Source organism: Neomonachus schauinslandi, chromosome 3, assembly GCF_002201575.2.
Source record: "Neomonachus schauinslandi chromosome 3, ASM220157v2, whole genome shotgun sequence".
Taxonomy (NCBI): domain Eukaryota; kingdom Metazoa; phylum Chordata; class Mammalia; order Carnivora; family Phocidae; genus Neomonachus; species Neomonachus schauinslandi.
Window position 1 is genome coordinate 71780453 of NC_058405.1, and position 25616 is coordinate 71806068.

At 41.9% G+C, this 25616-nt stretch overlaps 1 protein-coding gene across 3 annotated transcripts in view; it reads right to left on the bottom strand.

Annotated features, from left to right (window-relative positions):
• The window catches only part of MTUS2 (microtubule associated scaffold protein 2), a 374457-nt gene that overhangs the window by 107903 nt on the left and 240938 nt on the right, over positions 1-25616 (bottom strand). For all 3 annotated transcript variants that reach the window (XM_044913210.1, XM_044913209.1, XM_021678263.2), the window contains one exon: positions 20103-20314. In XM_044913210.1, coding sequence (XP_044769145.1) covers positions 20103-20314 — 212 coding nt within the window. The remainder of the gene's footprint in view (positions 1-20102; positions 20315-25616) is intronic.

The following is a 25616-nucleotide window of genomic DNA, read 5'->3' on the forward strand; positions in this document are numbered from 1 at the left end:
AGAGGTACAGATCTGAGATTCAACAGTCTTGCACAATTCACAGCGCTTACCAGAGCACATACCCTCCCCAGTGTCTATCACCCAGTCACCCCATCCCTCCCACCCCACCCCCCACTCCAGCAACCCTCAGTTTGTTTCCTGAGATTAAGAATTCCTCATATCAGTGAGATCATATGATACATGTCTTTCTCTGTTTGACTTATTTCGCTCAACATAACACCCTCCAGTTCCATCCACATCGTTGCAAATGGCAAGATCTCATTCCTTTTGATGGCTGCATAATATTCCATTGTGTATATATACCACATCTTCTTTATCCATTCATCTGTCGATGGACAGCTTGGCTCTTTCCACAGTTTGGCTATTGTGGACATTGCTGCTATAAACATCGGGGTGCACGTACCCTTTCGGATCCCTACTTTTGTATCTTTGGGGTAAATACCCAGTAGTGCAATTGCTGGATCATATGGTAGCTCTATTTTCAACTTTTTGAGGAACCTCCATACTGTTTTCCAGAGTGGCTAAACCAGCTTGCATTCCCACCAACAGTGTAGGAGGGTTCCCCTTTCTCCGCATCCCCGCCGACATCTGTCGTTTCCTGACTTGTTAATTTTAGCCATTCTGACTGGTGTGAGGTGGTGTCTCATTGAAGTTTTGATTTGGATTTCCCTGATGCTGAGGGATATTGAACACTTTTTCATGTGTCTGTCGGCCATTTGGATGTCTTCTTTGGAAAAATGTCTGTTCAGGTCTTCTGCCCATTTCTTGATTGGATTCTTTGTTCTTTGGGTGTTGAGTTTGATGAGTTCTTTATAGATTTTGGATACTAGCCCTTTATCTGCTATGTCATTTGCAAATATCTTCTCCCATTCTGTCGGTTGTCTTTTGGTTTTGTTGACTGTTTCCTTTGCTTTGCAAAAGCTTTTTATCTTGATGAAGTCCCAATAGTTCATTTTTGCTCTTGCTTCCCTTGCCTTTGACGATGTTTCTAGGAAGAAGTTGCTGTGGCTGAGGTCAAAGAGGTTGCTGCCTGTGTTCTCCTTTAGGATTTGGATGGACTCCTGTCTCACATTGAGGTCTTTCAACCATTTGGAGTCTATTTTTGTGAGTGGTGTAAGGAAATGGTCCAGTTTCATTCTTCTGCGTGTGGCTATCCAATTTTCCCAACACCATTTGTTGAAGAGATTGTCTTTTGTCCATTGGACATTCTTTCCTGCTTTGTCAAAGATGAGTTGACCATAGAGTTCAGGGTCCATTTCTGGGCTCTCTATTCTGTTCCATTGATCTATGTGTCTGTTTTTGTGCCAGTACCATACTGTCTTGATGATGACAACTTTGTAATGAGCTGGAAGTCCGGAATTGTGATGCTGCCAGCATTTTCTTTTTCAACATTCCTCTGGCTATGCGGAGTCTTTTCTGCTTCCATACAAATTTTAGGATTATTTGTTCCATTTCTTTGAAAAAAGTGGATGGTATTTTGATGGGGATTGCATTGAATGTGTAGATTGCTCTAGGTAGCATTGACATCTTCACAATATTTGTTCTTCCAATCCATGAACATGGAACGTTTTTCCATTTCTTTGTGTCTTCCTCAATTTCTTTCATGAGTATTTTATAGTTTTCTGAGTACAGATCCTTTGTCTCTTTGGTTAGATTTATTCCTAGGTATCTTATGGTTTGGGGTGCAATTGTAAATGGGATCGACTCCTTAATTTCTCTTTCTTCTGTCTTGTTGTTGGTGTATAGGAATGCCACTGACTTCTGTGCATTCATTTTATATCCTGCCACTTTACTGAATTCCTGTATGAGTTCTAGCAGTTTTGGGGTGGAGTCTTTGGGGTTTTCCACATAAAGTATCATATCATCTGCAAACAGTGAGAGTTTGACTTCTTCTTTGCTGATTTGGATGCCTTTGATTTCTTTTTGTTGTCTGATTGCTGTGGCTAGGACTTCCAATACTATGTTGAATAGCAGTAGTGACAGTGGACATCCCTGCCGCGTTCCTGACCTTAGGGGGAAAGCTCTCAGTTTTTCCCCATTGAGAATGATATTCGCTGTAGGTTTTTCATAGATGGCTTTTGTGATATTGAAGTATGTACCCTGTATGCCTATACTCTGAAGAGTTTTGATCAAGAAAGGATGCTGTATTTGTCAAATGCTTTTTCTGCATCTATTGAGAGGATCATATGATTCTTGTTCTTTCTTTTGTTAATGTATTGTATCACGTTGATTGATTTGCTGATGTTGAACCAATCTTGCAGCCCAGGGATAAATCCCACTTGGTCATGGTGAATAATCCTTTTAATGTCCTGTTGGATCCTATTGGCTAGTATTTTGGTGAGAATTTTTGCATCCATGTTCATCAGGGATATTGGTCTGTAGTTCTCCTTTTTGATGGGGTCTTTGTCTGGTTTTGGGATCAAGGTTATGCTGGCCTCATAAAATGAGTTGGGAAGTTTTCCTTCCATTTCTAAGTTTTGGAACAGTTTCAGAAGAATAGGTATTAATTCTTCCTGAAATGTTTGGTAGAATTCCCCTGGGAAGCCATCTGGCCCTGGGCTTTTGTGTTTTGGGAGATTTTTGATGACTGCTTCAATTTCCTTAGTGGTTATAGGTCTGTTCAGGTTTTCTCTTTCTTCCTGGTTCAGTTTTGGTAGTTGATACATCTCTAGGAATGCATCCATTTCTTCCAGATTATCTAATTTGCTGGCATAGAGTTGCTCATAATATGTTCTTATAATTGTTTGTATTTCTTTGGTGTTGGTTGTGATCTCTCCTCTTTCATTCATGATTTTATTGATTTGGGTCATTTCTCTTTTCTTTTTGATAAGTCTGGCCAGGGGTTTATCAATCTTGTTAATTCTTTCAAAGAACCAGCTCCTAGTTTCATGGATCTGTTCTACTGTTCTTTTAGTTTCTATTTCATTGATTTCTGCTCTGATCTTTATGATTTCTCTTCTCCTGCTGGGTTTAGGCTTTATTTGCTGTTCTTTCTCCAGCTCCTTTAGGTGGAGGGTTAGGTTGTGTACTTCAGACCTTTCTTGTTTCTTGAGAAAGGCTTGTATTGCTATATACTTTCCTCTTAGGACTGCCTTTGTTGCATCCCAAAAATTTTGAACAGTTGTGTTTTCATTTTCATTGGTTTCCATGTATTTTTTTAATTCTTTAAATTCCTGTTTGACCCATTCATTCTTCAGTAGGATGTTCTTTAGCCTCCATGTATTTGAGTTCTTTCCAACTTTCCTCTTGTGATTGAGTTCTAGTTTCAAAGCATTGTGGTCTGAAAATAGGCAGGGAATGATCCCAATCTTTTGGGACCGGTTGAGACCTGATTTATGACCTAGGATGTGATCTATTCTGGAGAATGTTCCATGGGCACTAGAGAAGAGTGTGTATTCTGTTGCTTTGGGGTGGAAAGTTCTCAATATGTCCGTGAAGTCCATTTGGTCCAGTGTGTCATTTAAAGTCTTTATTTCCTTGTTGATCTTTTGCTTAGACGATCTGTCCATTTCAGTGAGGGGGGTGTTAAAGTCCCCCACTATTATTGTATTGTTGTCGATGTGTTTCTTTGCTTTTGTTAGTAATTGCCTTATATAATTGGCTGCTCCCATGTTAAGGGCATAGATATTTACAATTGTTAGATCTTCTTGTTGGATAGACCCTTTAAGTAGGATATAATGTCCTTCCTCATCTCTTATTACAGTCTTTGTTTTACAATCTAATTTGTCTGATAGAAGGATTGCCACCCCAGCTTTCTTTTGGTGTCCATTAGCATGGGAAATGGTTTTCCACCCCCTCACTTTCAATCTACGGCTGTCTTTGGTTCTAAAATGAGTCTCTTGCAGACGGCATATCAATGGGTCTTGTTTTTTAATCCAGTCTGATAGCCTGTGTCTTTTGATTGGGGCATTTAGCCCATTTACATTCAGGGTAACTATTGAAAGATAGGAATTTAGTGCCATTATATTGCCTGCAAGGTGACTGTTACCGTATATTGTCTGTGTTCCTTTCTGGTCTATGTTGCTTTTAGCCTCTCTCTTTGCTTAGAGGACCCCTTTCAAGATTTCTTATAGGGCTGGTTTTGTGTTTGCAAATTCCTTTAGTTTTTGTTTGTCCTGGAAGCTTTTTATCTCTCCTTCTATTTTCAATGACAGCCGAGCTGGATATAGTATTCTTGGCTGCATATTTTTCTCATTTAGTGCTCTGAATATATCCTGCCAGTCCTTTCTGGCCTGCCAGGTCTCTGTGGATAGGTCTGTTGCCAATCTAATGTTTCTACCATTATAGGTTACATATCTCTTCTCCCGAGCTGCTCAGGATTTTCTCTTTGTCTATGAGACTCGTAAATTTTACTATTAGATGTCGGGGTGTTGACTTATTTTTATTGATTTTGAGAGGGGTTCTCTGTGCTTCCTGGATTTTCATGCCTGTTTCCTTCCCCAAATTAGGGAAGTTCTCTGCTCTAATTTGCTCCATTATACCTTCTGCCCCTCTCTCTCTTTCTTCTTCTTCTGGGATCCCAATTATTCTAATGTTGTTTCGTCTTATGGTATCGCTTATCTCTCGAATTCTGCCCTCGTGATCCAGTAGTTGTTTATCTCTCTTTTTCTCAGCTTCTTTATTTTCCATCATTTGGTCTTCTATATTACTGATTCTCTCTTCTGCCTCATTTATCCTAGCAGTTAGCACCCCCATTTTTGATTGCACCTCATTAATAGCCTTTTTGATTTCTACTTGGTTAGATTTTAGTTCTTTTACTTCTCCAGAAAGGGTTTCTCTAATAACTTCCATATTTTTTTCAAGCTCAGCTAGTATCTTTAAAGTCATGATTCTGAACTCTAGATCTGACATCGTACTAATGTCCATATTGAGTAGGTCCCTGGCAGTCGGTACTACCTCTTGTTCTTTTTGTTGAGGTGATTTTTTCCGTCTTGTCATTTTGTGCAGAGGAGAATATTAATGAGAGAACAAAATGCTAGCAGAGTAACAAGGTCCACAGAAAATATACTCTAAACAAATCAGAAAAGACCTGAAGCAGTGGAAAAAGAAACGGAAAGAGAGAAAAAGAAAAAGATAAAGATAAAAACAAACAAAACAAAACAACAACAACAACAAAAACCAGAATGTGATCAAATATGATCAGGCTGGTATATAGATCAGTGCCACACACTAGATTTGGGGTGTATTTTGGTCTTTTAGAAGAAAGTGCCTCCTAAAATTTTAAAGAAAGAAAAACTTATATATGTACAAAAATAAGGGTTGATATGATGAAGGGATGGAATATGACTCTAAAGATGGAAATTATAAAAAATTTTATAAAAGGAATTGATAAGAAGTTGTTTGAAAAAGAAAGAAGAGGATTTAAGAAAAGAAAAAAGAAAAAAAAGGGGGAGAATGATCAGGCAGGGGAGTAGAAAAAACCATATACTAGAGATTTAGGGTATATTTTAATCTGTTAGAAGAAACTATCTCAAAATTTTAAAGAGAGAACAACTTATATATATATGCCAAAAATACGGGTAACTACTATGAAGGGATAGAATATGACTCTAAAAATGAAAAATAAAAATGTTTTTTAAAAAAAGGGATTGATAAGATGTTGGTTGAAAAAGAGAAAAAGAAAAATTCAAAAAAAAAAGACAGTTAAAAAAAAATTAACTTTGAAAGACTAAAGAATCATGGGGAAAAGCCATGAATTCTATGTGCAGTATTCCCCTAGCGCTGGAGTTCTGCCATTCTCATTGATCGGTAAACTTGGTCTTGGCTGGCTATTCTCGCTGATCTTCTGGGGAGGGGCCTGTTGCCGTGGTTTCCAAATGTCTCTGCTGGAGGTGGAACTGCCCCGCCCTTGCCCCCTCCCAGCTAAGTAATCTGCTCAGGTTTGCTCTCCGGGGCTTTTGTTCCCTGCGAGCTTTCCGTACAGCTTTGGAGGTGGAGAGTGAAAATGGCGGCCTCCCAATCTCCTCCCTGGAGGAGCCGAGAACTCGGGTCCCCGCTCCTCAGTGCGCCCCCAGAGAAAAGCCACCAGTCACTCCCGTCTCCCCGGTCTCCAGCCGCACTCCGTGCTCACCCGGCCTGTGACCGAGCATTTCTATCTCTGGCACCCGACCCCGGGTGGAGTCTCCAAACCCAGCAGATCCCTGCGGTGCACTCCCGCATGGCTCCTCCCGGGGGAGGAAGGGGAGTCTCCCCGGATCTGCCGCTTGTTGGGTCCCTGCTGGAGGAGCAGGGGCCCGACTGTGCCGCGGATCACGGTTTATGGCAACCCCAAGCTGAGAGCCCACGCCTGGGCTCCACCTCTGCAGCCGGCTTCCCTGCTCCGTTACCTGGGAGCTCTGCCACACTCAGGCACCCCCGGTCTTTCTGTGGCCCCGTGGGTCCTGAGACCACACTGTCCCGGAGGGTTCCACCCCCCGCTTAGCCACCAGAGTGAAGTCCCTCGGCGGAGCAGACTTTTAAAAGTTCCGATTTTGTGCTCCTCGGCTCTATCACTTGCCAGAAGCGGCCGACGGAGGCCCCTCCCCCGCCGTCTATCCTCCCGAATATCGCCTCGGATTCACTTCTCCGCACGTCCTACCTTCCAGAAAGTGGTCGCTTTTCTGATGAGAGAGTTGTTGCTCTTCTTTTCTTTGATCTCCTGTTGAGTTTGTAGGTGTTCAGAATGGTTTGATCCCTATCCAGCTGAATTCCTGAGAGGAGACGAAATCCAGGTCTCCTACTCCTCCGCCATCTTGCTCCGCCAACTTATTTCTTTTAAATATTTGTGGAGTCTATGGGAATATCCCCTCTTTCATTCCTAATGCTGTTAAGTTTGTTTCTTTCTTTGTTAGCCTTATGATAGGTTTATCAACTTTACTGACTGTCCCAAAGAACCAGTTTTTGGTTTCATTGATTCTCTATTATTTTTCTGTTCTCAATTTCAATGATTTCTCTTCCTACCTTTATTATTTCCCTTCATTTGCTTGCTTTGAAGTATTTTTGTGCTATAATTGTGCTCTATGCTATAAGAGTATATTCTTTTTCATTCAGTGTCTTGAGGTGGAAGCTTAGATTATTGATTTGAGACCTTTCTTCTTTTCTGAGAATTTAATGCTATAAAGATCCTTCTAAGCACCATGTTAGCCATGTTCCACAAATTTCTGAATGTTGTATTTTTATTTTCCTTCAGTTTAAAATATTATCTAATTTCCCTACATAAAAGACTGCTTTTTGACCCATGGGTTATTTAGAAGTATGTTATTTAATTTCTAAATGTTTTAAGATTTTCCTCTTATCTTTCTCTTACTGATTTGGGTGTAATTTCATTAAAGTCAGACAACACACTTAGTATCATTACAATCATTTTTAATTAGTTCATTTTATGACCCAGAATACGGTCTATCTTGGCAAATGTTCCATTTTTGTCCACTTGAAAAGAATGTGTATTCTGCTACTGTTGAGTGGAGTCTTTCATAAACAACAGTAAGATCCTGTTGGTTGATGGTGTTATTCAGTTTTTCCATATCCTAGTTTTCAGTCTCCTGCTTCTGTTTATCACTGAGAGAGGTATGTTAAAATCTCCAAGCACAATTTCGGATTTCTCTTTTTCCTCTTTCAGTTTGCTCCCTTTTTGCTTGATGTATTCCAAAGGTCTATTGTTAGGTGCACACACATTTAGGATTGTATGTCTTCTTGGTGAGTTGACCTTTTTATCATTATGTAATAGCCCTTTCATCCCTGGTAATTTTCTCTGCTCTGTCGTCTACTTGATATCAGTGTCTGATATCAATACAGCCACTCCAGTGTCCTTTTGATCTATGGTTCCATGTTATATCCTTTTACTTTTAACCTAATATATATATATATGAGTTTCTTATTGACAGCATATAACTGGGTCATGTTTCCATACATACTTTGACAATCTTGATCTTTTAGTTGGTGCGTTTAGACCCAAGGTCTGCAAGCTTACTATAAAAAGCCAGATAATAAATGTTTTGGACCTTGTGGCCTATACAGTCTGCTGCCTACTCAACTCTACTACTGAAGTGAGACAGCACACGTAGGGAGAATAGAAAGGAATGAGTGTGGCCGCGTTCCAAGAAAACCTTATGTACAAAAACAGATTTGGCCAATGGGCCATAGTTTGCTGAAATCATTACATTAAATTTAGTATAATTATTGGTATGTTTAAATTCAGAGCTATCACTTTATTTTCTGTTTTTTCCTTCTGGTTTTGTTCTCCTTTTTCTATCGCCCTGCCTTCTTTAGGGTTATTTGAACATTTTTTCATACTCTATTTTAATTTATTTATTACATTTTTGGCTGTGTCTCTTTGCATAAGTTTTTAGTTGTCGATTTGGGAACTACAATACACAAATTTAACTTCTCACAGACTAATTAAAATCAATATTTTACTACCATGAGTGGAATGAAGAAACCTTACTGCCACATAGATCCCTCTGCCCAATCTCCTCTGTGTAGTAATCTGGTGAAACACATCTACATATGCCAAGAACCCCATTAGATGATAATTTTGGTTTCCAGTTTTTACTGTATTTTCTTTTTTAAATAATTTTTAAAATATTTTATTTATTCATTTGAGGGAGAGAGAGAGAGAGAGAGAGAGCACGAGCAGAGGGGAGAGGCAGAGGGAGAAGCAGACTCCCTGCTGAGCAGGGAGCCTGATGTGGTGCTTGATCCTGGGACCCCGAGATCATGACTTGAGCCAAAGGCAGATGCTTAACCAACTGAGCCAGCCAGGTGCCCTGTTTTTACTGTATTTTAAAGAACTCAATAGGAAAAGTATAGTCTATTAAATATCCAGCTATTTGTTATTTCTGTTGCTCCTCATTCCTATTGTTCTAATTCCTTCTGGAACTTGGATGGGTGTCATTTCCCATCTGTCTGGAGAACTTCTTTAAACAGTTCTTTTAGATTGGGTCTGCAGACAAAGGATTCTTTTAGTTTTCCTTCATCTGAGACTTTGTTTCACCTTATTTCTAAAGGATAGTCTCCCTGGTTATAGAATTCTAGATTGATGTTTGTTTCGATTCCTTTACCTATAATCTGGGTCTTTATATGTATATTGGGTTTCTTGTGAGTGGGCGAGCCTCAGTGGGCCAGTGGCCACCCCACACTCCTGCTGGCTATGGGCAAGGTCCTCAGAAGTGGGGGGAAGGGGTCAGGTGCTTTCACACCAGCCTCAGTGCCACCTGACATTCCTGGTCACCTGCTGGAAGGGACTTCCATACTGCCCAGCAGTCCCCTGTGTCTTGGTCCCCCTGAAAGTTCTTCTGCCCCATTACCTCCCACCACCACCCCAACTCTGCACTTCTTGGCCCACCCACCTCAACACACCTACAGGGGGCCCCCTCACCACTGGAAAAGCAAAAACAGCAAGTGGCACATCCCATCTTAGCCCCCTGCCATTAAATCCACAAACGAAAAAAATAATAACAAAAGAATAAATTAGGTTTCTTGTGGACAACATTTAATTAAGTTTTAAAACATAATATACTATATTTTTTTTGAGAGAGGGGCAAGAGTGTGAGCGGGGTGGGGAGGGGCAGAGGGAGAGAGAGAATCTGAAGCAGACTCCACACCCAGCATGGAACCCAATGGGGGGCTCAATCTCACGACCCTGAGATTATGACCTGAGCCAAAATCAAGAGCTGGACTCTTTTTTGGGGGGGGGGGGCATGGATTTTTTTTTAATTACTATTATTTTAAGAGCTGGACTCTTAACCAACTGAGCCACCCAGGTGCCCCACTCTCTCTGTCTTTTAATTGGTATGTTTAGACCACTCATATTTAATGCGATTATTAACAGACTTGGATTAACATCTACCATCTTTTCTATTCACTTTTCTATTCACTTTTCTATTAATTGCATTTGTTCTTTCTTTCCCCCCCCTTTTCTTTGGCCTCCTTTATGCTTATAACATAAATATATCATTCTGTCTCTGTGTTTCTTTTAAACTGAAACAAGCAGCAGCTGGGTGGCTCAGTCAGTTAAGCATCTGACTCTTGATTTCAGCTCAGGTCATGATCTCAGGGTCCTGAGATAGAGCCCTACGTTGGGCTCTGTGCTCAGCATGGAGCCTGCTTGAGATTCTCTCTCTCCCTCTGCCCCTCCCCCTGTTCTCCCTCCCTCAAAAAAAAAATCAATAAATTTCAACTGAAACAAAAATTAGGGACATACTTTGGGCAGTTATATCATTCCTATCTGTTGTGTTAGCACAGACGGTACTTATGATAAGTCTTTGTTTCCAAGACAACACTGTAATGTAATAAAGTCTCAATACTTTTGAATTTTAAATGTTTATCTTTCTGTTCCTGGTAGAGCAGAGTGATGCTTTCCCTCTCTCCAGGGACTGAATTACAGATACAGACTGTTTGACTCTTGGGTCTGTGTGATGTGTAATTGCTTTTATGAATTATCTCATAGGAAAACTGCTTGCAGTGTACAACATAAATCTTTTTTTTTTTCTCTGTCTTAGTAATTTGATTGTCAGGAATAAAATGAAAAATAAAAGTGGTTGTGTGTTTTTAATTTCAAACCCAGTTTCAATTAAGTTTGTGGAATAGGCAGGTCTATAGTTCACAGGTTAGTGAGCAGGAGGAGAGCAGCAATTGCTCTTTGTAAGATTCCCTGGAATTTAAGGCGGTGTTTGGCACGTGCTCGTCTCTTTAGGCACTGACTTTCACTTCCAGACAATGCCCTGTAGATGTCACCATTGCCACTTCTCACAGGGTGAAGTGCCCGGCTTCAAGGTAGAAGGGAGAAAGCCCAAATGGCTAAACCATCTGAGTGTTGAGAAACCAGGACAATCTGGTTGTCCTTACCTGTTTACAGATACTCCTCTGAAACTTCCAAACTCCTTCTGTATCACTTTCATCCACTGTCTGGTATCTGGTATTATAAATCACTCTCCCTTGCAGAAATTCCTCCCTCTGTGAGGTGGGGTTCTCCTGTTTTCACCACCTCTTTTCTTTCTTTTCCTCTGGCCCCCACAGGAGCACTGTCTTCTTTGTCCCTCTGTATACACTCTCTTGTCACTCTCATCCCTTTCTATGTCACTTCTATATAAATGGCTCCCAAGTTTTCTAGAGCTTCCTTTTCATCTCTTGATATCTAAACACATGTTTACCTCCCTAAGAAGACCCCAGCATCAGAAAGCAGAAAGCATCTTGAAAATCAACCAAGCAGGGGGTGGGGGAGGGTGTACCAGGCATGGAGGGATGCTGCAGGCAACATAATCAGCATGGGCAGAATGGCAGTAATCCACAAATTGAGTTAATTTAGGAGAAGCAGAAATTCTGAGCCATAGGTAATTATATAAATAAAAACAGAAGCTCCTCCCACCTGAAATTCCTGAGAGAGTGAGAGAGACCTAGGATGCTCCTGAAATGAGGAGTGGGATTCTAGACAAGTTCTTCTGCATCTCAAAGGGACATGTGGTATTTGAGTTAAAAGTATATTTTGGGGAAAAAATGCCCATCCCTACAGGTCTACTGGAGCTGGGTCTTAAGAGTTCCCTGATACACAGAGTATGCAGTTCCAAAGATACTTAAAAGAGAACCCATGACCCCTTTAAACATTTCTGGGCTATAAACACACATACCTCTTAAATTCTTAACACTTCACATTTCACAGTGTTGTGATTTTTGCTTGGGTATTGTCGGGGCTGGGGTGGGGAGGGTGTATCACTCATCCTCTAGAGAGTCTTGTCCTAGTTAGAGCCTCAACGAGCTCCCCAGTTGGCTCATCACCTTGGTCCTCGGTCCTCTATCTACCCTCTTCTTCCCACCAAGAACCCTGATCTTCCTCCTGTTATTTCTCACCTCTTGCCTGGATTATTAGTAATATTAGCAGAGCCTCCTAATTTTTTCCTCTGCTTGGAATTTTCTTTCTGCCATCCATCCCATATGCTGCTACCATAATGATCTTCCTAAAATTCAGCTTCAAACACTTTAGTACTCTGTCCAAAACTCTCAGTGCCCCAAAGAGAGTCCCTTCTCTTCACTTCACCGTTCTGCCTCATTCCTGGCTGTCGTCAGTCCCACACTCCAAACTTTAGGCAAAAGACTCTCCCCACTCCACAGAACTGTTCTGTCCCAGGGCTATACCACCTGCAGCATGGGATCCCTCCAGCTCTGCCTGCTGAAATATTATTGCTGTTGGAGGCCACTTCACAAGCATCTGTCCTCTCTGAGGGACCGCCGTGACCCTGGCTGGAGGAATAGCTCCCTCCTGCAGCTCCCTTCACAGTAAGACATCCCTCACATCATGATTTGAGCAAGTGTATCTCCTCAGAAATTAGAAGTCAGGGTCTGAAACGTAGTTTTTAAATGTTCCATTTAACAAATAGGTGTTACATTAAACAGAACAGCCAGGGTGGACAGTGAAGTGTCCTTGGAATCAGGCATAATTCAGACTGCACATGTGTTGAGGAGGAGGCAGGGTGGGAGCCATGGAGGGAGGCTCTCAGCATTCACTCTCTCCAGGCAACAGGTGCCTCACACAAGTCCATGCTCCCCACTCTTGCCCCAGATGGAAAGCGACAGAACAATCCACCATGGCACCTGCCCCTTTCAGGAAGCAGATGCCAAAAGGAGGCAAGGAGAGGGCTCAGCCTCATTAGGCAGCTTTCTCTTGACATCTCTCTGTGCTGGCTGGCACTGTCCCCGAGACACTGCAGAAGACAGTGATATCCTTAGTCATTCACTCATGCTTTAAATGTTCCACAGAAGCTTCTTATTAAAAATGATTTAACATATTTTCTAGACTGTGATAGTCACACAGCAGGTACACTTTAAGTGGGGCACCCCAATGCCTAAGTGTACTCTATCACCCCAGGAAGGGCTGAACATGTTCTGGTATTTAAACTACAGCATTGCCTCACAGAGTTAGAGGAGCTAAAGGAAATCAGACTCCAGAGCATGAAAGCCACTTCACTCGAATCTGGTCCCCAAAGTTGGACCTTCAGTTACTCCATTTTGTTGAAAAATTGAGGTCTAGGTGGAGTACCTGGGTGGCTCAGTCCGTTAAGTGTCTGACTCTTGATTTTGGCTCAGGTCATGATCTCAGGGTCCTGAGGTCAAGCCCCACATCGGGCTCCATGCTCAGCGGGGAGTCTGCTTGAGATTCTCTCCCTCCCTCTGTCCCTCCCCCTGCTCACACTCTCTTTCTCTTGCTCTCTGTCTCTCAAATAAATAAATAAATAAATCTTAAAAAAAAAATAACTGAAGTTTAGAAAAGTTAACAGACTCCTCTCTCACAGGAAAGAGGTTTTGGAGCTGAGGCAACTATATCTCCCATCTCCCCAGCATTTCTTCTTTAGAGTTATCTCTCATTAGACTTGCTTTTACTTGGAGGGGAGTTTACAGCAATTCACTTCTTTTAAAGTAAATTTCCAGTGACACTGAAGCAGAGACTGTGGTATTTGTCAGAGGGCGTGGGTCTAGATGGGCTGAGTGGCATGGCCTTGTGACGTGCCATTTCCACTCTGCTTGGCTGCCTCCCTGGCCTGTAGGAAAACGACACTAAATTCTACAGCTCAGCATATTTTAAAGGCATGCATTTCTATAGAACACTTTTAACCAACGGCCAGCCAGGGACTGGGGAAAGCCTGAAGGCTTCCTTTCAAAAGCAGCAAATGAAACTCATCTTTCTTCTCCCTCGGCATCCATCTGTATTCAAAAGAGGTATCATTTAATTTACAAAAGGAAACTATTTATGACAAAGTGTAAGAGAGATGAACTGAATGGGGGCAATTTCTACCTTAGTCAAATATCTATTATTTTCTTATTATGAAAGTTATATCATTATCAGTGAAGTTAACTCTCATCAGTGACCAGTACTGGGGATCTTCCATACAAGTTGAGAAGACTCTGCAATTTTAAGTTTTATTTCCTACCCACCATGATGCTTTCCATTATCGACACCCTACGCCAGGGGTTCTTATTACTTCAAAGAGCTGCTTAGTATAGTTGGGGGGATTTCTGCCCTTTGATATTGGGAATATTTTGATATTTTGGGGGTTATGCTAAGAATTTCCTTAAGCTAGAGTTGTAAAAGTAAAAGCAAACACTCACTGTTGTCCTAGCAAAGTACTGTGGCCACATTTACTTTTGTGACATATAGCATTCTTCCAGAACAGCAATCACTGAACGGTCCATTGACTACTTCACTAACATTTCCCACTAAGTTATATGCTGATGAATCATCAGAAGTGCTTGCCTTCTCTCTAAGCCTTAAGTTATTCAAGGTAAAATTAAGGGAAGAGAAGATAATCATAGGGCATTGTCTGTAAGGGAGAGGGACACAAAACACTATATTTAAATGGTCATTTTTTAGGATTTAGGGAGCAACAAAGAGCTTACTGTTTTCAATTTTGATTCAGCTCTGAGAGCTCCACTCAATGGAAAAGTCTCTGCAATACAAAATCCTTTGGTTGGAGGTATAATGGCATCTCAAATGCTTTTGGAGCTCTAGGGCAGACATTTATCCTGATAAATCCCTGGGTTTTAAAATCTGAATGTAACAAATGGCTAAAGCCAGCAAGCATTTATTTTACAAAGGGATCCTACACCTGTCTTTTCTCTCCTCCCCTTTAGCACACACCCTACTCTGACCAAAAAACAACAACGCTAAGTGCTCTGGAGCATGAAGGTGAATCTGGGTGGTCTTGACTATGAGGAGTTTTCAATCTGTTCAGAGCAATCATTGCATTTTAGAAATGATTCCTGAGTGCCTAGGTCTCTATTCATAAATCATTACCATACCGAGAGCTTAAAGACAGGCAGGAGGACACCACTTGGCAGACAATAGACTTTGAGTGTCCCCTTCCCACACATGCATATGCTCTTCCTTCATCTTCACTCATCTAGAATCCCACCCGTGTCCATTGTGGCTCTTCCAGGTCCCCTTCTTAGACCATCCACAGTGGTCTTCCCATTCACAATAACTGGGCTTGCACCTGCGCACATAACCTTTTTTATGGCAACAGGTTAAATATTGCCTTAGACAGTTTTCTGGTATCCTGTGCAGGTGTTGACTTTTTGATAACTGTTTCACTTTCTGCTTTTTCCAATTATGTTTTTTTTCTCCTTAATTACATTAAAAGCACCTTGATGATTAGAGAGGCAGAGGAAGAGATAGCACATAAGCTTGTGGAAAAACATGGGTGTTGAATATGGAACAACCTGTTTTTGTATCACGGCTCCCATCCCTTTCTAATTATGCGGTCTTTAGAAGGGGTACATAATCTCCCTAGGCTCAGTTTCCTCACCTGTCATATGAGAATGATATCTAGGCCAGGTAGGGTTGTTGTGAGGGTTACAATAATATAAATATTATAAATAAATATATATTATATATATAATTATATATTATAGTCTGTGTATTTTTTTTTTAAGATTTTATTTATTTATTTGACACACAGAGAGAGCACAAGCACGGGGAGCGGCAGGCAGAGGGAGAGGGAGAAGCAGCCTCACCAAGCAGGGAGCCTGATGCGGGACTCGATCCCAGGACCCTGGGATCATGACCGGAGCCGAAGGCAGACACTTAACGACTGAGCCACCCAGGCGCCCCTATATCCTATGTATCTTATGTATACCATGTTATATATTACTATATATACAATATATATTATTATATTATATACACATATATATACATATAAAATATATCTAAAGTGTACAGGACACTGGAGATGGTCAATAAGCAGGAGTGACACTGTTTTTAAGGAGTTCTGCCTTTTACTTTTTTGAATCCTCCATAGAAACTTTCATAGGGTAGAGGCAGCATTGATAAAAATCTGCTAATGAAAGTGAGTTGAAAAGTTGAAGTTGAAATATATAAACTATATTTAAAAATATAAACCCTTAACTGACAACAGAAACACAGATGAAGTGAATATAGCAAAATGTTAGTAAGTATTAAATATAGATGATTGGTGTTTGGATATTGTGCTTTCTACCTTCTTTATTTAAAATTATTGTGTGACATAAGGTCAAATAGTAAAAGCAATATACATATATACAGGGGAAAAAGGCTGATGCATTATTAGTTTTTATTAAGCTTATATAGTACACATGTTTGACATTAGTTTTCAAGTCTTTTATGCCTAAACTATTTAATAATAAATAAAAAACCCAATTAAAACCCATCATCTACTATCACATTTATAAAGCCAAAGATAAAAATGATGCAAATCCATATAAAAATGTTGAATAAATATAATAATTCTTACTAAAAATAAGATGAAAATAAATACAGCCTCAGATGTAACTTGTATAAAACGTGATGGTACACAGCAAGGCACACCACCTAATACAGGACCATCGTCTGGATTGTTTGCTGGGTTGGCCACCAGGGGCTGCTAAAGAGTAGCATTCCCAGGAACCAGGCAGCGAGAAAAAGGTAAAAATCATTCAACTTGACCCTAAGAAGTGCAGAGTCCGAGAGTCAGGCTCCTTACTACACCACCCAGAGGTCTTGCACCACAGATTTCAGCCTATCTGTTTGGCCTGTGGTGAGGACCAGCCTTGCTGCAGGGGCGGAGCAGCCTGGAACCAACGCAAGCATGAGGCTGATATTAGCACCTCAGTGTGGCATCTTGGAGTCCCTGGACACTGGGCTCAGGCTGTCACAGCTGACAATCTTCACAGCTGCTCTGCCAGGAGCCGTAAAGCATGGGGCCAGAATGGAAGATTCTTATCTAGGCTTCTAATTCCTTTTTTCTACTGACTTCCCATACACTGAGACTTACTTCCAATACATCCTTAATGGTATCAGCACATTCTGGAAAAAAAATATATAGCAGCAGCTGAATAGCTAGACTAGAAAATTATTTCTATCCTAAAGTACATCCCAGGCCAAACTCTTTATGTACATTTATAGCGAAATAAGAGTGGTTTGTACTATGTTTTAGCTTTGTATGTCTCGTCTGTGTCTTATTCATCTCATTTGAGAGTAAAATATTTGAGGGCAGGGCTTTGTCAGATTTCCTCGTACTCAAAAAGAAGGTTTTACTCAATAATTGTTTGAAGTAACTTCACTCATTAATTTACGACATTCAACGTTCACAATAACGTTGTGAAGCATTATTAACCCTATTTGAAATTAAGGAAACAGAGACTCAAGGATGACTGGTCAGAGGGGACTCGGCTAGCGGAGCCAGAGCAAGGGCAAGGATATTATTCCTTTCGGTGATGTGATGAGGCTCAGAGAGGGGCGGTAGCTTGCTCAAGGTCTCATACGGAGATGGAGGCAAAAAGGGGGCTCACTCCTTGCTGGTCCTGTGCCATGCTTTGCAGACAGATCTGCTACAGTATAGAAACAATACAGGAGTAGACTTCCAAGGCACATGGTTGAGTCTCCTAACCAGAAAAGAAAAGAGATACTGCCTTTTCATGATGGCTAGGGGGGTCACGCTCTTCAGAGCTGGAATGATCTGCTCTGGATACTCCTACACGGAATAATAACGCACTGGCTTCCCACGAGAGTGACACCGAGCATCTCAGGATCATGAGACCTTGGAATAGAGGGCTCCCCCATTGGAGGTTTCCTGGTCACTGTGCCTCTATTTTTCTAGGTGCTCCCGCCCCACCTCCCACCTCCTGGTCTAATCTGGTGAGACTGGACAAACTCTCAAATCAACCATCTTAACCACGTGGGACACATGGCAGCCTCTGTGTAAGCCACTTATGTTCAACTACAGACTTTTTTTTTTTTTTAACATGCCCATTTTTAGTTCTGGGGTTTATCTGGAGAGAGAGTTGAGATTGGAGAGACAGAAAAGCACACATTGTGTGGGAGGTGAAATGCCATGGTCGTTTGGGAGGCCTGTCTGGAGCTGCTGGTTGTGATTTACTGAAAAGAACATGAAATTCATGTCTGCCATTCGTCTTGCTGAATGTCATGCCGAGTGCAACTCGAGGAGTAGGGAGGTCTGAAGGTGATGCCTACAAATCACCTGCTAGACCTTTTTGGTCTCTGATTTAAGAGCCATGTGTATACAGCAGAGAAATAAAACTCTTGGTCTGTGGGCCAACAAGAAATATTCCGGGGGCACAGAACCACATAACTATGGGGAACCAACCCTTAATTTTTGCCCAGGAACTCCCTTCTCTGCCATAATGCCATAAATGGGGTCCAAAAGTTCCAACTTGGGAACACAGCACATATTACCAATATGTTATATCAATGTCTGTTGATATGCCTAGCCATAGAAACTTTTATCAAGGATTGGTTACGTGATGAGCACCGGGTGATGTATGGAATAGTTGAATCCCTACAGTGTACAGCCGAAACTAATGTAACACTCTGTGTTAACTATAGTGGCATTAAAATTTAAACAAAGGATTTGTTAAGACACTGGATGACGCATGGGAAGAGTAATCCCAGAAGGGCAGAGTAACAACATCAATGTTATCATTGAACTTCAATGTACAACCCTGTTCTCCTCTCTTTATTAAAGACTTGACAGTCAGTAGAAAATACACATCAAGCTAAAGAATAAAAAATCATGCCTCGGGCGCCTGGGTGGCTCAGATGGTTAAGCGTCTGCCTTCGGCTCAGGTCATGATCCCGGGGTCCTGGGATCGAGTCCCGCATCGGGCTCCCTGCTCCACGGGAAGCCTGCTTCTCCCTCTGCCTCTCTCTCTCTGTCTCTGTCTCTCATGAATAAATAAATAAAATCTTTAAAAAAAAAATCATGCCTCTCTCTAATAAGAAAACTGCTCAACATATACCACAGCAACTCAGGCCTTGTTGACCCCTCAAAAATGTGTTTGTAATTTTACTTCTTACAGGGGTGGGTGTGGAGTGACTTGAGCTGTCCAAGGTTGATACCCATGGTTCTAGACCAGAAAGGAAGGTATACAATTCAAAGTGGTCATTCACTGGGAACACTGTGGTTGGGAAAGAGGCTGAAACTATGGATAAAACTGAAGTCCGTTCTTGTCTTTCACTACACCAACAAACTGGTAACTGGGTCTTTCTGCTGAAAGCTTTAAGCGAAACAGAAAACAACAACAAAGAAAGGCAGCTCAGACTTCTGTACTGGGGGCGGTGGGGCGGGGGGGTTGCTGTAGGATGTCATAAAAAGCCAGAGTCCTCCATGCTTTAATGTTCAGGTGATAACAAAACCAGGGACATGGTGCTACTTAACATTCTTCTGCTTTTCTTCTTTAAAGTAGCCAGACACTTAGCTAGTTCATTTTCTTATTTGGAGAGCATTTACAAAGTATTTTTATTTCCTCCCATTTATAGTTACCAGAAGGTCCATATATGAAACTCAAAATGCCTTATGGGTTTTTAACATGCTGATTCATAATGTTTAAACCTCGAAGGTAAATGTTCATCTTCTCCCTCAAACATGCCTTGGCTATTTCTTGCTGGAACATAAATGCATTCCATCAGACACCAGGCTCCCATTAACCCCTTCTCCACTGTCGAGAGGTGGGAAAGCTTAGCTACATCATGGCTAATAACAGACTCAGTGTGTGGATGGCTCCAGAGGCCTCTGGATAACTAATTTGCTGAGAAGAAACCAACTTTCTGCATTTTCAGAGAAACCAAAGGAGCAGAGAGGATGCCGTCCACCCCATACTGCTCTGTGAACACTGTGAGCGTGACCTCGACTCCTCGGCCATATTGCCCCCAGACCTGGCACGTTCCATTTCCCATCAACAGCCAAAGCGGAACAGCACTGTGGCCCTGCCTCCCTTTTATCTGAAACGTGCAGAAATTTTAGAATTTGGCCATTTCATCCCTAAAATGCAAACAATCTCATGTTCTATTCTCTTCAAAGATCTCACCTTCAAAACGTTCATTTATATCTTCTTTCATTTTTTATATAATGCTCCCTTTTGAAATCAAGGTTACTAAATCATTCTTCCCAGACTAATTTCTCTCACACATAACGTATAAACTTGGCTCCCAGGACGTTAGATGTTGCTGCTGGAGATTTGTATGACCTTCTGAAAATCAAATCAGTCTCTAACTCTAAACCCAAACTAAGACCCCCGCTCCCGACACACACACAACTATCACCATCACCACCCTCTTTTCCAGCAAAAAGCCCCTCGACATTCACCAAACGTGGCCTCACCTTTCTGGAGAAGTACTGAGTGGACACAGCGAGCGCCTGGAAGCCGCACATGGCCCTCCGCAGCTCCCCCTGCACGAGGCCCAGCTGCCTGGCCTGCTGCTGGCACCTCTCCTTCAGCCGCTGTACCAGCTGCCGCTCGGCCTCGCGGCCCTGCAGCTCCGGCTTGGGGGAAAACCCATTTCGGGGCACTGCAGTCCTCTGTTTGGGGTATCCTGTAGAGAAAAAACAGTTGCCCGTGAAAAAACAGTCATCCCAAACGTGACAACAGCTCTTGGGTAGAGAAGGATTTCATTCAGAGCAAGTGGCCGAGAAGGTACTGCTCGTGGTTGGTCATTTTAGGTACTGATGAGAAAAAAACAGACAGGCACTTAAAATGTTTGCTCTGTTCATGTGCTTCTCAGTGCAGAGTTTCATGCTTAGGATAAGAATAAGAGACAAAATCGTCAGCTTCCTTCCAGCTCCCTGCATTTCTTCTAAGTCTGCTTAGAGAGATTGATGCAGGTGTTTGTTTTTTGTTTTTTGTTTTTTTTTCCTTCAATGGGATTGCTCTGTGAAAATGTCTAATGGGAAATAAATCAATTGATCCAGGTTGAAGTTAGAGTTGGAACCTAGCAACCTCGGAATTGGGCATCCGGGAGAAATGCCTACATGTCCCTTTACTCCCTTACTAGGGTTGCTCTACAGACCCTCTCTTTGATGTCAGGATCGAGTCATCTCTCTCACAACCTCTGCTCCAGGGATTTCTGGCTTTGAAGTCCTAAGGCATCGATGTCCTCCAAAATATTCCCCCCACGTGACCACTCATGCCACCTCCAGGCTAAAGGTCCAGTCCAAACCACCGTAACCTCCACCTTCTAATGGGAAGCCCTGCTTCTTCTCATCTTTCACTGCACAACAGCCAGAATGACCTTTATGAATATAAAACAGCTCTTGACCTTCATGGACCCCTCCCTGCCGTTGTGCTCCATTCCAGGAAAAACAAAGTGCTCATTCCTTCCCATGGCCCACAAGCCCTCTGAGGTCCGGCTCCTGCCGGGCAAACAGTAGGTGTGGTGAGGCCACAGAGGAAGGAACCAGAAACTCCACCTGGGGCTGGCGACAGGGTGGGGGAGGTTTTAAGGAGAATGACCATTAGGTGGAGGCTTGGGGGGTGTGGTTAAAGGCAAGGCCCCCAGGAAGAGCTCAATGCATTGAGTGCATCACAGTCAAAGACCCGAGGGTGAGCCAGAGTCTCCCTCAGAACCTCTGTGCTTCCGGTGTGAGGCTCAGACCCAGCCCGGCACCCACAGAAAACCTCGGTGGTGGACGGTGGATCTCTATTCCCCAAGAACATTCTTTCCTTTGCTCAAGTAGAGAACATGACATAGACACAGAGCACACAATCATAAACAAACTTTAATATTTCAAAAGTTCTTTAGTCTCTCCTGCCCCCTCCAAAATATCAGGGAGTAACACAAACCCGATACACTGAGACACAGCAGGGTGGCAGGCTTACTCTACTGAACACCCAAGTGGCCTCATCTTTTAAGGGGAAAAGATGGTTAACTGATCTAAATACTTCTCTGATCGTTAAATTAACAGCGACCATGCTAATTTTAATTAAATCTTCCTTTTCTTAAGAAATCATCAGAGATTGCAAAAAGCAACCTCACATATGACATATCTTAAACTATTATGGCTTAATAAAGTAGTAGAATGTGAAATTATGCTTCTTTAAAATGGTCTTTATGATAGTGGAATACATAATAATCTAGAAAATTCACTTGCACGTCGTAGGCAAATCAATCTTAATATGTGCTCAATCCCAATATTCTCAATACTGATAACAAAAGAAAAATAATTACCAACAAAATGTGAGAGATTTTACTGCTGCCTGCATTAAACTCTAAGACACAGCCTAAGACCCAAGGCAGATTTTTTTCATGATTACTGTTTTCCATTTTATTGGTGTGGCTCGTGATTTTATAAAACACTCTAGTGTTTCAATTAATGTGTTGAGGTACCAGGTACTCTACACCATTATATATATCTTATATATGTATAATAGAAGGCACTTCTTTTAGAAATCTAAAGGAAATAGGGTGCCTGGGTGGCTCAGTTGGTTAAGCGACTGCCTTCAGCTCAGGTCATGATCCTGGAGTCCCAGGATCGAGTCCCACGTCAGGCTCCCTGCTCAGCAGGGAGTCTGCTTCTCCCTCTGACCTTCCCCCTCTCATGTGCTCTCTCTCTCTCTCTCTCATTCTTGCTCTCTCAAATAAATAAATAAAATCTTTAAAAAAAAAAAGAAATCTAAAGGAAATAATAAAAGATATCTCTAGCTCAGTGAATTGCTAATTGCAATCTATGGCATATAGAATCAGCCCTGAATTTGTGCATATTGTAAGCACTCATGTTGTGTGTTCTTGGCTGTCATATTTTTACTGTTATTATTATTATTACTATTATTTTCATCATTATCATTAGTATTAGGTTAGCAATGATACTCAGTGGTAAATGGACAACATAAAAAAAGGATTTGGTGAAATCCTATTCTTGGTGTTCACTGATACCCACGATATTATGATATTGCTTTAATTCACACACTCAAAATCCAGTGTTCTACTGAACATCACTACACACAGTCCACATTCTACTCAGAAGGCCACCAAACTGATGTTCTGAGCTAAGACAGAGGTTCCCCTGAGAACATCAGCCTTTGGTATCAACACACCAAGTATTAGATTTGCGGCTTTCTGACACTTATGAAACCAATCTTTGTTAGGGACTCCTGGCTAGTTACGCATTTGGCCTCCAACCACGGTCACAACACAGACTAAGACTCAGGCCCCAGCAATAAGGCTTATTGGAAGGAAACCCAGAGACACAGGTTGATTGTGGAGTTGTCTATTGCTTTAGCTGAAAAGGGTCCTGCCATTTTCTCAATAGATCAGCTAGACCTCTGCGTGGGACCAATAATCATTTTACCGTCAGCAACATATTTTGGGGCCTCATCAAAACCAGTATTCTTTCTTGTGCTGTCAATGTTTGTGAAGTACTTCTATAGTTAACTCCCTGAGTACTGTTCTGTCACTTACTTTCCTGTCCACACACGTCACACCATTCCCAGGACAGTATGTGAGGACATACATGGGCTCATCTGCCATCTTGGAGACAGAGAACTTATGTTGAAAGAAAAATGACTGACACACAGCCAGCTTCACCTGTTTCATTAAAAATTAAGGAGAGTTTTGTTTGTTTCTATGGTCTTCTCCTCAAAGCGAGCACATAATGGAGCTAAGATGCCAGTCGGCTTGGGAAGAAAGGAATTAAGGGAACGGGATGGAAAACTTGCAGAGGGCAGTGATCACACAGAGCTCATGGAACACGTGGTTGGCGATGGGATGAGGCTTGCTGACGGTGACTGACTTCTGACCTCCTACACACATGCTTCTCTGGAAGAGCCAGAGAAATGCTTTAAATGAGGGGCACGCCATGTCACCTGAGGACACTTCCAGGTGCTGGAAGGTTTCGTTACCATCTCCTTCCCTGTTCCTTGTGGTATTTCTTTTTTTTTTTTTTTATTCTTATGTTAATCCCCATACATTACATCATTAGTTTTAGATGTAGTGTTCCATGATTCATTGTTTGTGCATAACACCCAGTGCTCCATGCAGAACGTGCCCTCCTCAATACCCACCACCAGGCTAACCCATCCTCCCACCCTCCTCCCCCCCAGAACCCTCAGTTTGTTTTTCAGAGTTCATCGTCTCTCATGGTTCATCTACCCCTCCGATTTCCTCTGCTTCACTCTTCCCCTCCTGCTACCTTCTTCTTTTTTTCTTAACATATATTGCATTATTTGTTTCAGAGGTACAGATCTGAGATTCAACAGTCTTGCACAATTCACAGCGCTTACCAGAGCACATACCCTCCCCAGTGTCTATCATCCAGACACCCCATTCCTCCCACCCCATGCCCCACTCCAGCAACCCTCAGTTTGTTTCCTGTGATTGAGAATTCCTCATATCAGTGAGGTCATATGACACATGTCTTTCTCTTTTTGACTTATTTCGCTCAACATAATACCCTCCAGTTCCATCCACGTCGTTGCAAATGGCAAGATCTTATTCCTTTTGATGGCTGCATAATATTCCATTGTGTATATATACCATCTTCTTTATCCATTCATCTGTTGATGGACATGTCGGCTCTTTCCACAGTTTGGCTATTGTGGACATTGCTGCTATAAACATCGGGGTGCACGTACCCTTTCAGATCCCTACTTTTGTATCTTCGGGGTAAATACCCAGTAGTGCAATTGCTGGATCATATGGTAGCTCTATTTTCAACTTTTTGAGGAACCTCCATACTGTTTTCCAGAGTGGCTGAACCAGCTTGCATTCCCACCAACAGTGTAGGAGGGTTCCCCTTTCTCCGCATCCCCGCCAACATCTGTCCTTTCCTGACTTGTTAATTTTAGCCATTCTGACGGGTGTGAGGTGGTGTCTCATTGGGGTTTTGATTTGAATTTCCCTGATGCCGAGCGATATGGAGCACTTTTTCATGTGTCTGTTGGCCATTTGGATGTCTTCTTTGGAAAAATGTCTGTTCAGGTCTTCTGCCCATTTCTTGATTGGATTCTTTGTTCTTTGGGTGTTGAGTTTGATGAGTTCTTTATAGATTTTGGATACTAGCCCTTTATCTGCTATGTCATTTGCAAGTATCTTTTCCCATTCTGTCAGTTGTCTTTTGGTTTTGTTGACTGTTTCCTTTGCTTTGCAAAAGCTTTTTATCTTGATGAAGTCCCAATAGTTCATTTTTGCCCTGGCTTCCCTTGCCTTTGGCGGTGTTTCTAGGAAGAAGTTGCTTCGGCTGAGGTCGAAGAGGTTGCTGCCTGTGTTCTCCTTTAGGATTTGGATGGACTCCTGTCTCACATTGAGGTCTTTCAACCATTTGGAGTCTATTTTTGTGAGTGGTGTAAGGAAATGGTCCAGTTTCATTCTTCTGCGTGTGGCTATCCAATTTTCCCAACACCATTTGTTGAAGAGATTGTCTTTTGTCCATTGGACATTCTTTCCTGCTTTGTCAAAGATGAGTTGACCATAGAGTTCAGGGTCCATTTCTGGGCTCTCTATTCTGTTCCATTGATCTATGTGTCTGTTTTTGTGCCAGTACCATACTGTCTTGATGATGACAACTTTGTAATGAGCTGGAAGTCCGGAATTGTGATGCTGCCAGCATTTTCTTTTTCAACATTCCTCTGGCTATGCGGAGTCTTTTCTGCTTCCATACAAATTTTAGGATTATTTGTTCCATTTCTTTGAAAAAAGTGGATGGTATTTTGATGGGGATTGCATTGAATGTGTAGATTGCTCTAGGTAGCATTGACATCTTCACAATATTTGTTCTTCCAATCCATGAACATGGAACGTTTTTCCATTTCTTTGTGTCTTCCTCAATTTCTTTCATGAGTATTTTATAGTTTTCTGAGTACAGATCCTTTGTCTCTTTGGTTAGATTTATTCCTAGGTATCT